This window comes from Scomber scombrus, chromosome 7 (assembly GCF_963691925.1).
Source record: "Scomber scombrus chromosome 7, fScoSco1.1, whole genome shotgun sequence".
NCBI lineage: Eukaryota > Metazoa > Chordata > Actinopteri > Scombriformes > Scombridae > Scomber > Scomber scombrus.
The window spans coordinates 15,937,816-15,953,650 of record NC_084976.1 but is presented as its reverse complement, the minus strand read 5'-3'; the positions used below and the strand labels follow the sequence as shown (position 1 = coordinate 15,953,650).

The 15,835-nt window shown below is 38.7% G+C and overlaps 2 protein-coding genes across 2 annotated transcripts; both read left to right on the top strand.

Annotated features, from left to right (window-relative positions):
* The first annotated feature begins 556 nt into the window (after nt 1-556).
* rbm24b (RNA binding motif protein 24b) lies at nt 557-6,180 on the top strand. Its single transcript, XM_062422250.1, has 4 exons — nt 557-747; nt 1,102-1,225; nt 1,762-1,816; nt 4,624-6,180. Exons 1-4 carry the CDS (start codon nt 580-582, stop codon nt 4,985-4,987), a joined length of 711 nt encoding a protein of 236 aa, XP_062278234.1. The 5' UTR covers nt 557-579; the 3' UTR covers nt 4,988-6,180.
* Nucleotides 6,181-8,181: 2,001 nt separating this feature from the next.
* Nucleotides 8,182-15,590, top strand: grinab (glutamate receptor, ionotropic, N-methyl D-aspartate-associated protein 1b (glutamate binding)). Its single transcript, XM_062422888.1, has 7 exons — nt 8,182-8,341; nt 8,909-9,244; nt 9,669-9,775; nt 11,418-11,618; nt 11,991-12,119; nt 12,207-12,350; nt 15,233-15,590. The coding sequence occupies exons 2-7, from the start codon at nt 8,965-8,967 to the stop codon at nt 15,383-15,385; spliced, it is 1,014 nt and encodes a 337-aa protein (XP_062278872.1). The 5' UTR covers nt 8,182-8,341; nt 8,909-8,964; the 3' UTR covers nt 15,386-15,590.
* The last annotated feature ends 245 nt before the right edge of the window (nt 15,591-15,835 follow it).

The window sequence follows — 15,835 nt, the reverse complement described above, 5'->3', positions numbered from 1 at the left end:
ATCAGTGCTTAACTGGAGAAATAAGATATGACAAATCCAAATAATAGACAAAACTAGAAAAGTATTTTTACCATCTGGTAGAAGAGTGGTGGCCTGCATCAGGAGCCTGGTGTTAGTTTTCATGTTGACTGCATGAGTTTCTACTCTAAAAATGTTACTTGTCTTGACCCACGTGACCTCTCCACCTATGTGACTGGTATCAACTTTAATTTCACCCAGTTTGTTAAAAAACAACAACCAGATTATTATTTATTTAATCCATACCACTGTTCTGGCAGCTATATGACAGAGCAGCCTGAGCACATGTGAGTGTGGTGGTCTGGATCATGGGTGGAGTTAAAGTATCTGTGTCACACACACACTGGGAAACCTCCCACAACCAACGAACAGGTGTCCCCCTCCTCCTCTTCCTCCTCCTGCTTCAGTTCCACAGACACATTACAGAGGGGCTGCTTGTCCGCGCCACACATACTCTCTTTTCAAACTCAACCCATCTCAACCTTTTTTCTGGACTTTATCCGGCCTTAAAACGTCCAGGAAATCACTTAAAAAAATTGTTTTTACATATCCACTTAAAGTATGCACTCGGCGCAGAAAGACACCACCTTCACCAAGATCTTTGTGGGAGGTCTTCCTTATCACACAACAGACTCGAGTCTCAGGAAATATTTCGAGGTGTTTGGAGACATCGAGGAGGCTGTGGTCATCACTGATCGGCAGACGGGGAAATCCAGAGGTTATGGATTTGTAAGTAACAGCCTGTTACTATTTGTCAGTTGTCATTTCAAAGTTGCATGTGCACGTGAACAGTCGGCGATCAAGTCGATTGATCCTGTATCGGCACCTGTAGAAAACAGATGTGCGTTGTTTCCTGTTGTGTTTGAGAGTCGCGTTGGAAATGGTTCATGTGTAGCTGTTAGTGGCAAAAGACTTTGTACCACTTGAAAAGTATCAATAATGTGCTCAGACATGATCAACTGAAGAAGTTTACTACTCTCAAATGGACCAAATGGTGTTTAAAAAAAAATGCGGATCATTATAACCAAATGCTGTTGTAAGGCGTCTCCATGAGGTCAATGCAAAATGTTTTGCTTCCTGCAGGTGACCATGGCAGACCGGGCCTCTGCTGACCGAGCCTGCAAAGACCCAAACCCCATTATAGACGGCAGGAAAGCCAATGTGAACCTGGCCTACCTTGGGGCCAAGCCCAGGGTCATACAGCCAGGTGAGGCACTGGACCACAGTAGGGCTGCAAGAATCATTTTCATCATACAGTAGATTTATTCATTACTTTCTTGATTCATGATTTATCTATAAACAAAATCCAACAAATTGAGTTCACAATCACGCATGATGCAGAGAAGCTTCAAATTCATACATACAAGCATATGTTTGGAAAGGACTAAAATGATTACAGGATTATCAAAATAGTTGCTAGATAATATTCCTTGGACTGACTGATCGATTAATCGACTAATCATTACAGCTCTAGACTGCAGGTACATTTCATGGCTTAGATAATCAAGGTGGCATTCAATGACAGGACTCACCTTTATACACACTTATATGCTGGAACTGACACCGTGACATTGAGTTAATAAAAGTATTTTGGTAAAAGATTCATATTTGGAACATAACATATCACAAATAAAATACCACTGCAGGCTGATCTTCCCTTGGTTCTAGATTTTAAGTTGTATTGAAAAGGCTAGGCAGTCTTGCAAAAGTGTGAAGTTTAACAATAATCTGTTGTCATTCTAGGATTTGCATTCGGCATGCCTCAGATCCACCCAGCATTCATCCAAAGACCTTACGGGTATGTTATGCTGCAGAGTTTTTTTTTCACAAAATCTGTCTGCACAACATAACAAACATGACAATCATGACTTTATGATGTTATAATCTGTTTTTGTTATTGTTGTATATATGTTATTTATCATTGCCTCCACCTATTGTAATAAATTCTGAATGAGGACATGTGAGTGTTCCTGTGTGCTCCTCTGCTTGGCGTTGATTGTGAAGGAAGTGAACATTTGTCCCCAGCAATACCGCAGGATTGACTTCATGTTGTCTATCTCTCTCTGATCTGACAGGGTCGGTAACGGTTAAAATAGCTGATGAAGGGACATGATGGTTTGAGGAATAGCTGAGTCTGCATTGGGCAGAGCGCTAAAGTGTTACCTGTATACTCTGACATACACAAACTGAAAATGGTGACTAGATGCATGGAAGTCTTCTTTTTTATTTTCCAGTTTTTCCATAGTACATAGATTGGTGTGTTTGCCTTGTTTTTCAGTATGATGTGGTGTTCAGCTTAACTGTGTGCTTATTTCTACTTGCAGTGGGGGAGGTGGTGGTGGGGGAGGGGGAGCAGGAGGTTTTTTGAGCAGACTTTGTGAGTTTTGATAGGGAGTTGTAACTCTGCAATGGAGTGTTGATTCTTTTCCCATTTAATGATTGATTTGTGCTTTAGCCTGCCGTTTATACTGTTTTTCCCCCCCCAAGTTTTTAGTTAACATTAAGTCGAGCGTGTTTTGTTGCAAAAAAAGGGGGCTGATGATGATTTCTCACTTGATTTTACAATCGATCCCCTGCAACAAAACAAACACTGGCTTGCATGTGGGAGTTCCTTTTCTGTTTCTTACCCATGATGCTGTGTTTTTTCTTTTTTTTGTATTAACCCATTGCTTTCACTTGTGTTTTACATCTACAGGTACAAAATACTGAACGTATTTCCTCCTGATAAACCCAAAATGTTTTCCATTCTACAATTTTCTTATCACTTGAGCTGCTGTCATTTAACAGTTACAGTTCAGTGATGATGAAAAGAAACACAAACAGTGTTATCACCACAGAAAAGTAGAAGTTAAAGAGCCTGACATTTTTTAAACAATTTTTACATGTTAGATAACTACAGGTGTGATTATGAATCGATTTGTTACCCTTGCAATAAACCAACTATCTTTCTTAAACGTACAGTCAGTACATTTAGACTCAAATGTTCACTGCGCTGTAAGTTGGAGACAGAGATCTTTTACCCGGTCTCTCAGGCAGCAGCTGTCGGCTACAGTGATCTCCATGGCCTCTCAAATTTAGATGGAAAATAGGAGTCAGTCAACAGTGCTGTTAATAATGTATGGCACAGACAAGGCTGCTCGGCTGTGGACAACAGGTGGGCCAAGCCATGTGCCCGTGAAGCCTTTTGGTTACGTGCTGCGGATTACCCATGTGTCCTGGTGATTTACAAAGCACCTTTATTTAGCTCTCATCTCTCAGGACCACAAAATGTCTCCCCCCCCCCCCCCCCCCCCCCCCCCATCTCTTTCAATAGAGATGGCTTAAAGTCAGCTGCTCCCTTTTAACACTTGAACTGTTAATATTAAGAATAAGGCCAGGTCACAAAGAAATAACACCAGCAAGTTGGTTCCTGTCTCATCGAGTTAAAAGTTATACATCTAATTAGATTTGTCACATTAAGAACAAGTACGATAACTTCTCCTGTGATCAGAACGCACAGCTGTTGTTTACAGCGATGCATCGAACATCCAACTTTTCAACAAGGGTGCTGCTTTTTAATCAGCTATGAATGACACCTCCAGTCTGACAATAAAGACAAGGGAGATAAATTCAGGGAGGTCAACAAGACAGTAAAGTAGCGTAGGCAGCCATTACAGTTGATGAGCGTCCTGCCATGTGTTACTGAAGGAGAAGATCAGCTTGTCCTTTGGAGATGACAAGGGGAGCAAAAAATAGCATGCTTCCAGCCTCCCTTGTCAGTCAAGTTGGCGTGTGTATGTTTGTGTGGGGGTGTATGTCTAAAAGAGGGGGAGGGGGGACAGATATAACAGTTTCACACCTGCTGCGCAATATATTTACTGAGGGTGACTTTAACACAAGTTTAAAGTGGGGCCAAATTTTACCCAGTTACCCAGGCTTGTCTTCATCCATTTATACTCTGGCTATAAACAGAATTTAACTTTTCCAATGGAGATCTACTTTCACACCACTTTTTTTTCTTTAGAATAGCTAACAAATAAACATAATGGGGCTTTTTGCATAACTTAACACCACCGAGCAACACTTGATAAGATACTGTACAGTCAACGCAGCAGCTACATGAACTGCATTGTAGTTGATTGGAGTTTACCATTTTATAGACACTTAAAGCCTCCTTAATGTTTGTGTTTAAGGACCTAACATGTGTGGGCATGCCTGTACATGTGGTGTTGGTGTGACACTATGTGGGCGGAATAATGTCCACTTCTTTTTTTGATATGTTGTGGTGCTGTGAGATCAGCTCGCATTTTGTCAAACACAGTTTTCAATGAGACATTGGGTGCAGCGCTGGGCTGTGTCTTCTTTTAATGCCGTACTGTCTTTCAGATTCAGGTGCTTTCTGAAATTAAAAGCTGCGCTTGTGTTTCCTTGTGGTTTTGCTGCTTCCTTAACTTTTCATTTCTAGGTAGGGTTTTCAGTTGTTAATGAATGGATTTGCTGTGTTCTGAGGACTGGATTGACGTATTTGTGGCGCCTGCTTTTCAGTTTTCCAGAATTTAGTTTCAGCGTTGGACAGATAACTGGCTGTGGCTGTCCTTTGACCCTGTTTGTCTTTGTGTCCTACAGGATCCCTGCCCACTATGTCTACCCTCAGGCCTTTGTCCAACCCAGTATGGTGATCCCTCATGTACAACCCTCTGCTACTTCGACAACAGCTGCTGCAGCAGCCACTTCCCCATACCTTGACTATACTGGAGCAGCATATGCCCAGTACTCTGCGGCTGCTGCCACTGCTGCCGCTGCTGCTGCTGCTTATGAGCAATATCCGTATGCGGCCTCACCAGCACCGACAGGCTACATGACTACAGCAGGGTATGGGTACGCAGTCCAGCAGCCACTCGCCACTGCTGCCACTCCAGGAGCTGCTGCTGCCGCTGCTGCCTTCAGCCAGTACCAACCTCAGCAGCTCCAGACAGATCGCATGCAGTAAAACATGAAAACTACCTTAGAGGTGGAACGCAGTTGAGATTATGGGCTCCCATGAGAAGGGCAAAGCTAGGAGGGAGAAAAATCTAGAGGTTGAAAGATGGTTGTCAGTCTCAGGTCCAAAGAACCTGAAAAAATCACAAGAAATGTCGCAACAAATGAGGAGATACTGTATATTTTATTCAGATGAGATCAGTATTTGTCACCATTAAATATTTAATGTTAATTGAAATAGACTCACTTGACCTCATTGCTGAATTTTGTATATATATTGCAGAGGAAAAATTCCCAAGTGCATTCATGTCTTATGATCAGGTTTCTTCCCCACTACTTTGAAAACCAAAACATTGGCATACATATGAGTACAGTATGTTATGTCATGCAGTTTTCAGTATTTCATAGTTTTGGACCAGTATTTTGTTTGGTAAAGCTATGCAGATAACAATAGAAAAAGTGTAAGTGTTTTGTTAGGATTGTTCTCCTTTTCATAACTGTTTGGTTTGAGATAGAATAGACACCCTCATCTAGCTCCCCTTTAAAATGTATTTTCTAGACAGTAGATGAGACAAAAGGCTGAGGTGACAGCTGAAGCTGGAAAAAGCACTCACTATTCTCTCCCTTTTAAATTGCACCTCAAGTGAGCTTAGCAAAAGGGGGAGAAACATTATTGAATGTGAATCTTGCATTTTGAGAAAATGTTTCCTAATGTGCCTTTTTAAATTATGCTATTTATGTATTTATTATGGAGCCTTACAGTAATAAACCCTTTATTTTTGTGTCTATGTGTTAGTATGAAGACTACAATGAAACATGTCCATGTGTGCTGCTGCATTTTGAATGATCAAAAGCATATGATGGATGTTTAAACTTGGTTTAATAAAACGCTACACTATGTATAAAGAACAAAATATGAAAAGTAGCAATAAGTCCAAAGCTTTTTTCCTGTTTTCTGTAGATTTAATGTTGTTGTCTCAAATAGATTCTTAATTCTTTAATGTCGCTTTTTATACTTGACCAGTTTGATAAAGGAGTGTAAGAACTGTTAACTTTTTTTTCTCTCTACATTTGGTGTCATTTGACATTGAATGTTTTCAAATGCAAGAGCATCACCTATTTCACCTTGCATATTGTAATGCATGACTCAAAATGATGCAAACATTTAATATGTGAAATAAAAGGAAGTTTACCTCAACTTTTTTCATTCTTTTGTGGTCTTTTTTTATGTCTGTTTCACTCACAGCTTTTTACTTGTTTGAAATCATGTCACACAATGTTCATAGCTGTGAATAAAGAATACAAATATGTACCCAATGGAAAATAATGCATTTATTCATCAAAACATCTACCAAAACATGATTTGGTGTGTTATTAGCCCCAATACAATATAAACCATCTATTATTTGATAGTGATATAATCTGTCTGACCTTTTTTTATCCTCTCGTTTCCATAGTGTATTTCAAAACAGAGATAGGAACCCAACTGGCAAGATGTGCAAGAAACTGAGTCACTGACTAATATTGGATTGCACATGTTGCAGTTGATCCACACTTGAAATAACCGCTGAAGAGTTTGATACTTGCCTCTGTTTAGGCCAACGTGGTAAATCAACGCAGATATTTGTGTGTCAAACGTATCTGATCTGCTGCAACTCTAAATACTCAGTACGTGAACTGAAGTCCTTGTTCCTAGATTACACAACCACAGGTTCAAATAAACATAACAGTTACCAGCCTCCCTCATGTTGACCAAATTAAATACTTCAACAGTCTCAAAATCCTGATAAACTTACATCTTGAATACTGAAATTAAATAGGGCCTATGATAGAGAAATATCTTGGCTCTCACGTGGCTTAGCAGACATAATAAACAGTTGAATTGCAGACTCCTCTGTGGGACCTAAGGCCCAGTTCATTCCCTGTTTTGTCCACCTGTTTACAATCCTTCACTGCAATCCTACTCATGCTTCAAGCTGGATAGAAACTTTGTGATGTGACCTGTTAGGGGAACAATAGAAAAGCAAGCAGGCAGACAGCTGCGAGGCCTGGTAAGCTATATCAGGACTTTGGTTCACTGGAATGAACTGTGGCTGTGTGACTCTCTGGCTGTCGTCCCTGTTCCTCTCACCAAAGCTGTGTCCTCCTGACACCTGCTGGTTCCTGTGGGTCACTCCTCTACTATTTTGTAGCTGTAAATGTAGACATAGCTTATGACTGTCATAAAATGATTATCATTTTTACTCTACTGGGTAAGTGTATCATACTGTACCTGTGAGTCACTGGGTTTTTTTTGTGTGTGTTGCTACGCAGGTGTGTGTCAATTTTTTTTTCTCCAACTGACAAAGATGTGGGCTGAATCATCTGAAAGTCCCTGATAAACTCCAATTTGTATGCACAATATGTGATACTGATGTGTGATTATGGTTGCAACTAGTTCCCTGTCAGATCAGTTCTATTCTGTATAAATACTGCCAATATTTGAGCTCGACAAACAAAGTATTTTAATAAAGTTAGCCTATATTTGGATAAACTGGGCGAACAATTTGAGTGCTGAGATCGTTGCTAAAATAGCTTAACAACCATGATGCGTTTGCGGTTATTTCTGTTTTTCTTCTGTCAAGGGAGCCAAGCAGACCCACCGCCAGCTGATGTTTTGGTTACTTTGTATATTTGACCAGGTAATTGAATTAAACATTTTTCTCAGTAACTGTAACAGATTACAGTTACATTTTTGTAATTAAATTACATAACGCCTTTACATAGTTACTCCCCAACACTGATTTCAGTATTAAAACTGGAATGTCATGTTGCTATTTCTATTCATGATTGCTAGATTTTGTGATTTAAGATGCTATGTCTAATTGTTAAAGGTTATACGAAATTGAACAAAATGAACATTTTCCCGCTGACACACACACGCACACGCACACACACACACACACACACACACACACACACACACACACACACACACACGCGCGCACACACACACACAGCCATCGGATGTTTTTGCGTATTTTTTGGATATATTTTTTTACCAGATCGAAGAACAGTAAAGACCTGAGACCCAGTGCAGCCTCTCTTCATTTAAAAAGTCAACGCAAAAAGCATAGGCGTACTCATCCTGACTACATAAATGTTCGTGGCCGGTGGGTTATTCCCCTTGACGTTTTCCGCCCTTTACTTTCGCTTGTATTTATATACAGTCTATGGTATTGACGCATTTCGGTGTGACTGTCTCTCGGGTCACCGGGTACGCTACATTCCGCAGCCGGAATAGCTTCCTAGCAGTCGAGGACAACGACCGGAAAAATACCATAATTAATTCATTTCAGAGGAACCGTGTTTGATAGCAGACAGCGTGAGTAGTTATATGGCTGTCATAACTTTGTTGCTCTTCGGTTGTGCTGTTTTTCCATTGTTTGGTGCACAAACATGGGCCTGCAATTGTTTTACGATTACAACCAACGCGAAGGCAACTCGTCCATTGTCAAAGTGGCAGTAATTCAGGTGCTTTTTAGAGTCAAATAGCCTACCGGATTTAGCTTTGCAGGTTAAATGGTTGTTTCTCGGTTGAAAGTGAAACTGAGGTCGACATCTTGCTAATATTAGCTAAAAGCTCGGCATTTACGGACAAACCCAGTTTAAATGTACATGCTTTTCCCAGTCTTTTAACATACACACCACTGCAGTTTTAGTGGAAGAAAGCTAGAAAATATGCACAATGAATCCAAGACATTGTTTTAATTAGTTGTCGTTTATAGCAATTATCATATCTACCGGAAGTTAGTCACATGACCCTTTGACGTCATCGCGCATCGAACAGTGGACTTCAGCATTGGCGTCTCGATCATCATCAACATAGTGCTTGTTTTCATTTTCCCCCCGTAGCCGTTCTTATTACTTGTTTTCACTCTTTATTCTTCAGAGCTTTGCCAATAACAACGAACTCCAGTCGGTCTCTGCTTCCCATTTAAGCCAGAGATGGCAGCCGAGAAGACCGAATACCCCCTTGTGGCGGGGGGATCCTCTCCACCCTTTCTCCCTGGACAAGCAGCGTTTCCTGTCGCATTTGATGGGAACAAGCCCGACACACACATGATAGGGTCTCTACCTTTTCCTCCACCGACTGCGTTTGGACCGGCCGCGGCTGGAGCTTTTGGAATGGGCATGAACCCTCAGGGCGGTCCTGGATACTTTTCCAACCCCCTTCCACCTTCGCCTTATTATCCACCTGGCCCCGGCTTTAATGTTAACATCAATGGTTAGTATTTCTAACAGTGGAATTAGATTAGTTTTGTAATGTTGAAATTTGATGTTTCTGATTGAACTGATTGTTACCAACTGCACCAAAAAAGTATAAAATTTAGTCTAAAACGCAAAATGTGCAATACTGTATATTTGAACAGGCTGTTTACATAATTACTACTCTATATTTATAATGTCGCTTTCTTTTAACCATTCAGTATTTATCTCAACACTACATGCACTTTTCACTTCTTTGCACTATTTATATCTTGTTTACAGTTCACAGAAGTGGTATCACCTGTACATAGACATTTCTTGTGTATCTTTCTGAAGATTGTTGTGTTGTGTGTGAATACACTGAGAGCCACTAAACCAGAGTCAGATTCCTTGTATGCATAAACAAACTTGTCCAATAAAGATTCTGATTGGTGCCATTTCAGATGATGGTTATCACCACAGCCCGGAGGATCCGCCACCCTTTGATGACAATGAAGATTTTATGGTTGGATTGGATGACAAAAGCATAAGAAGAGCCTTCATTAGAAAGGTAAGGGGACTGTGTGATTGAAGAAATTAATGTCTGGGTGCATTTGAGCATTTGAGGCGCTTTTGCAAATCAATCAGCAGGACTGATTTCTGACATAATTTGATTTAATTATTATTGATGCAATTAAGTACCTTTACCTTTAGTATTTAATTTGTTGTATTTGTCAGACAAGTAACTTTATTATTTTATCAAAATTATCCCAATTGAATTGGCTAAAGAGTTATGATGTCATTGATGTTGCAATACCTGATAGAGGACCCTTTCCATATTGCCCACATTGACACAGAGAAAATTATATACTGTGTGTATGCGTGTGTATGTATGTGTTCAAAAATGTTAAGTTCATGTGTTAGTGTTGAAATGTCCCTCAAAAGTTCCTGGCATTAACACCAAATACAAATTACATGTTCCATGGCTCATTTTGTACCTTTCCATTGAAGGTTTTTAATACAAGCCACTGACAAACAAGTAAGATCTAAAACCTCCTCAGTGTTGGTAATCATAACCATTAATATGATTCAACATAGCCTACATGTGAAAAATAGTGGAGCAGACATTCCTTGTTAGAAATGCGATCTGTACCTGTATCTTAAAGTGGATTTGGTGAAAACGCTGTGTTGGTTAACCCTGTGATGAAGGAAACTTTAGGTTTTCAGTTTCAGAAAGAGAGATAACTTAAACTTGGGGTCAATTACCATGGTAACTGACTCTGTAACGCTACCCTGATTGCTAGCAGGTTATCGTCAACAAACCTTGCGTTTCTTTCTGTCCTCTCCCTCTTACAGAGCCAGACACACAGTTTCTTCTTCTCTTTTATTCAGTCTGTATCAAAGCACATAACGAACTGCATTCATTAGCTGAGGTTTACTGTCTGTCAGAAACAAAATCCTGGGTGGATATTAGTTTGTTACTCAGTAGTAATTTCTTTGAACAGGTTTCTTTTTAAACCTCAGATTCAAATATTACACAGTGTGAATTCACGGCAGCTCCAAATAAAACCTCTGCATGTCCTTTTTTAAATACATTTTTAAATACATTTTTGTTTATTATTCAGATATGTAAACATTTTAAATCAACTATATTTTGCCCTAACATCTTTTCAAGTGAAAATCACCAAACACGTCATTACTGGATCAGATTGTGAGCTTACACTCATCTCTGTTTTGATCTATATATTTGATCCAATGTTTTGTCCCAGTCAGATTAAAGCTCAACAAACATAAACAAATATATTTAAAATGTAACATTGGCTACAGCCTGATACACAGTCAGATTCCACCACTTTATCATCTAGTCTGGTCAGCCCTTTTAAAAACACTTTTTTTTTTTTTTTTTTAAAGATGTGCACTGTCTGCATATATGCATTATTATCTCTATATCTACTGGATTCAAATGAAGGCTCTACTTTTTTTTTTACCGGTTTCCATGGTGAATCTTAGTCTCTGAGCTTCATTGATGATGGCTTATTTAACTTATTTTAATTCAATGAGAACATACTCAGAGTTGATTGATTTTTATCTGATCAGCTGTTGTGGAACTGAAATCTCTTGAGTTTCCCTTCTCTGGGTTCATCAACTCAGAGTTCAGGGTTAGACTCAGAGTTTGTTGAACATGCTGTCTCACAATCTACTCTTCCCTCCAGGTATTCTTGGTGTTGACTGCTCAGCTGATGGTGACCTTTGCTTTTGTGGCTGTTTTCACCTTTGTGGAAGAAATCAAGGCATTTGTCATGGTGAACATCTGGACCTACTATGTGTCCTACGGTGTCTTCATTGTGTCCGTCTGTGTGATCAGCTGCTGTGGAAACGTTCGCCGAAAACATCCTTGGAACCTAATTGCATTAGTAAGCCTGCTCTCAGTATTTGTTGTTGTTATCTTTTCTAAATAGAAAATAAAGAGAGGAGTAGTACCACTCAGGACGAACTGTGGTATCTAATCTGGACTATCGAATCATCATTGTGTAAGATTTCTAATATACTGTCTACGAAAAATGCAAACTCTTCACTTTTTTATTATGTAAAGATATTGTCAAGTGAGATAAGACTCTTGACTTGCTGAAAAGCTGACTTTTTGTATTCATATTGTTTTTGGCTTATAATGATATAAAACTTTAGTTCTACAAATGACTGTTTTTATTTCTTATTTATTCTATGAAGCTGCTGTCCACTCAAACATATGCAGTAGTGTTGATGTATTTTGTGTTTCTTGTTTTCAGTCCATCCTGACTCTCAGCATGTCCTACATGGTGGGGATGATTGCCAGCTTCCACGACACTGACACAGTAGTCATGGCAGTGGGCATCACAGCTGTTGTGTGTTTCACAGTGGTCATCTTCTCCCTCCAGGTTTGTAGTTTTCAACCCTCTCGCCCACATTTATGTATGTCATGTACATCGATCATACTCTGATACCTTAATGTCCTGCTCCCACAGACCAAGTATGACTTCACTTCCTGCCACGGTGTGCTTTTCGTCTGTTTGATGGTTCTGATCGTCTTCGGAATCCTCTGCATCTTCATCCGTCACAGGATTCTGCACATTGTGTATGCTGGACTGGGAGCGTTGCTCTTCACCTGTGTAAGTCAAACACACAAACATTGTTCTTCCAGCTGTACTGTTTTGGATGGTGATGGTTGTAGCCATCAGTGTTGTCCTTGTTCAAAGTATTTCAGTCCCCTGTGCATTAAAATAGATGGGGGGGGGAAGTCGGGTCTGATTTTCCAGAATTTAGTGGGATGATGTATTTTGAAAATTATGCGTAATAGCATTATGGGTAGGGTATTAATTTAAGGCGAAGATTTGTGTGAGAAGGTGATTTTTAAAATGATGACGACTGGTGGCACTAATGGAACTAACTGTTGTAGCACTAATGCTAGCTTAAGGTCAAAGTTTAAAACTGAAAAGCAAAAACATTTTTACACCCTCTCAGAGGGTTAAAAATCAGACTTATGCATCGACTTAGACGTAGACGTAGAATTGAAGTGGTGTTTTGCAAGAACCCCACGAAATCCATCGTACATCAAATATTTATACACATATCAGATGTTATCAGCCAGAACACAAACATTTCTTGTTTTTATGACACTAAGGCTTGTGCACACAATGGTCTTTCTTTCACACAACCTGCCAAATGGTAAATGGTAAATGGACTGTACTTATATAGCGCCTTTCTAGTCTTTACGACCACTCAAAACGCTTTACACTACATCTCATTCACCCCATTCACACACATTTATACACTGATGGCAGGAGCTGCCACGCAGGGTGCCAACCTACACAACAGAGGAAGCTAACCATTTACACACATTCATACACCGTTCATACAGCAACAGGAGCAATTAGGGGTTAAGTCTCTTGCCCAAGGACACACCGACATGTGAACTGGAGGACACATGTCGAATCGAACCGCCAATCTTCCAATTGGAGGACGACTGCTCTACCTCCTGAGCCACAGCTGCCTGCCAAGAGTCAGGATGGCTTCCTGTTTCCTAGCGCCTCACCTAAAATGACTTTCCACAAACCTTCCTATTGTAAACACTTTACCTAAAATAAATAAAACCTAACAATACTATATAACCGCCCCTTTTGGAGTTATCATACCCCCAAACCAACCACTGCAAGTGAGGGCAAAAACCCAGCCAAGTCATTTTCAATTAGCAGTTAGCATCATTTCACTTATCAAATTTGTTGAAAAATTCCCTCATGACCCCCTGCTTTGCTTGGGCTATCACAGTGTTCCAATTGCAATAATTATACAGATATATATAAATATAAATAACATTGGGTATTTAAGGTAAGTTACAAATGTAATGTAAGCATGGAAAAACCTCTCAAATTTGCACTTGCCTGCATTGTGCAACATGAATCAGAAATACACATCAAAACTACTGTGTGAGAACGTGTTGAAAATATTGTGTACAAATCACAACTATTACTCAGTACTATTCAAAACAACATCAAAAATATAAATTTAACTTAACTTAAATTCAAAAATAAATTGAAGAAATCAAAATATATGTAAGAAATATAACCAATTTGATTACTTGGCAAATTTAGAAGTTATCAGAAACTCCAAATACATCACATATATTCAAGATACATTTTTATAGAAAATACTTGAGCTTTTACGTCCATTAATCAAAAGACAACACTGTAGGAAATAGAAAAAGTTCATACTCAGTCCTATGTGTCATCTTTACACATTGTGAGTTTTTTTTCAAACAAAAACAAAAAAAACAAACATTGTTCTCAAATGAAAACAAAACTTTCCTCCTTACCTTAAAGTTTTAAAGTTCGAAATTCATCAGTCCTTTTTACGCAACTGTCAATTCTTCCAAATCCTCTGATTCTGCTGAGTCATCGTCCATGTCCTTCATATACTATATCTTATTTTATTTTTTGTGCTGCATTGCAAACTGGCCTGTAAATTTCAATTTAAAAAAAATTTCATAGCAACCTATAAATAACTATAATTCTTTTGTATTTCAAACACATTCCTTAAAAGTACTATGTGGTCTGGGTTTTTTAATTTTTAAAATTTTTTTTTATAAGTTAAGTTTATTTGTACCCTTTCATTCAAATACATTTTTAAAGCACCTTATAGATTAAAAAAAAAAAAAGGAGAAAGAAACAAACATAGAGAACAGCTGACGTCAACATTGAACGTTGAAATGTGTGGTGATTCCTTTTTATAAACATTTCAAATTAGAATTGTAACTATACTCTATATTTATTTTCACACATAACATACTTCGGGAAGCAATATACCGTAAAAAACGTGTATAAGTCACACCGATGTATAAGATGCAGTCTATTTTGGGGGGTCTCATGCTAGGAAAAACACTTTTCTATTCAAGACTGGTTTATTTGACTGCACCAGTAACTATTAATTTAGAGTTTAGAATTATTTTAGAGTTATTGGGACTTGAGTGAGCATACAGCTACACACTGTATCAAATATGTAAGGTTACTGTGTTCTTTTAAATGGTTGAATTGAAACTCATAGCCTTACCCGAACCCAGTCTTAGTTAATATAACGGTCCAGTTCAGTTAAGCAAATCATAATAGGACCATTAACCATTAACCCGACACACTGTTTCAGGTGTAATATGTGTGTTGTATTGTGTTTCTAATAAAAATAAGTTTAAAAGTTTTGGAGTATAAACGTCTATGTTTATAAATGAATAGCTACTGGTGCAGTCAAATAAACCAGTATAGAAAATAGTTTTTCCCAGCATGAGATCCCCCAAAATTGACGGTGTCTTATACACCAGTGAGACTTATACACCGGTTTTTACAGTAAGTGGGAAAAGAAAGAGGCTTTTTTTTTTTTTTAAGCAGACACACCATATGTTTAACAGCCTGATTGTGACTGATTTTATGCATATTTTGTGAAGAACGTGTTATCCTTGTTTTTAAAAAGGAAAAAGTTTGATGTGTTCTGTATATCTGTGTTGCAGTTCTTGGCGGTGGACACACAGCTACTGCTTGGCAACAAGGAACTGTCCCTGAGTCCAGAAGAATACATCTTTGCTGCTCTTAACCTGTACACAGATATCATTAACATCTTTCTTTACATTCTCGCTATTCTTGGCAAAGCAAGGGGGAACTGAGCAGGAAGAGCTACTAGCTACTGATAAAAAGTTATATATGAAGTTTCAAGTCTTGTAGTTGCAGTGATCACATAATAGTTTCCTTTTTTTCCTCACCCTGTGTATATGTTCTTTTTTATGATGTTTTTTATGATAATATTAATAGAGTGTCTATGTGGTAACTTTTTGGGTTTATTATTAAACTTGAATAAAGTATACAGTATGATCCACAGTTTAAAGCTTTATTTATTTTACTTTACTTTATATTATACTTAATGTCATAGAAACAGACAGAAACAGTATAAATATTTGACAAAATAATCCCAAATCAAGTCCACCAGCTATAATTTTCTGGGTCTTTAATCAGTTTTACACAGTTTTCAGCAGCAGGAGTTTGCTCTGTTCCTATGGAGATGGATCTGTTGATATCAAAGCTCAGTAGCTAAAAAGCTAGTAAGTGGACCTGGAGTT

Bases quoted from the DNA above. Each gene is read 5' to 3' on its own strand.
- rbm24b (XM_062422250.1), top strand. From the start codon at position 580: ATGCACTCGGCGCAGAAAGACACCACCTTCACCAAGATCTTTGTGGGA. The intron at 748-1,101 runs GTAAGTAACAGC...TGCTTCCTGCAG, and splicing joins AATCCAGAGGTTATGGATTT to GTGACCATGGCAGACCGGGC. The intron at 1,226-1,761 runs GTGAGGCACTGG...TTGTCATTCTAG, and splicing joins GCCCAGGGTCATACAGCCAG to GATTTGCATTCGGCATGCCT.
- grinab (XM_062422888.1), top strand. From the start codon at position 8,965: ATGGCAGCCGAGAAGACCGAATACCCCCTTGTGGCGGGGGGATCCTCT. The intron at 9,776-11,417 runs GTAAGGGGACTG...TCTTCCCTCCAG, and splicing joins GAAGAGCCTTCATTAGAAAG to GTATTCTTGGTGTTGACTGC. The intron at 12,351-15,232 runs GTAAGTCAAACA...TCTGTGTTGCAG, and splicing joins GAGCGTTGCTCTTCACCTGT to TTCTTGGCGGTGGACACACA.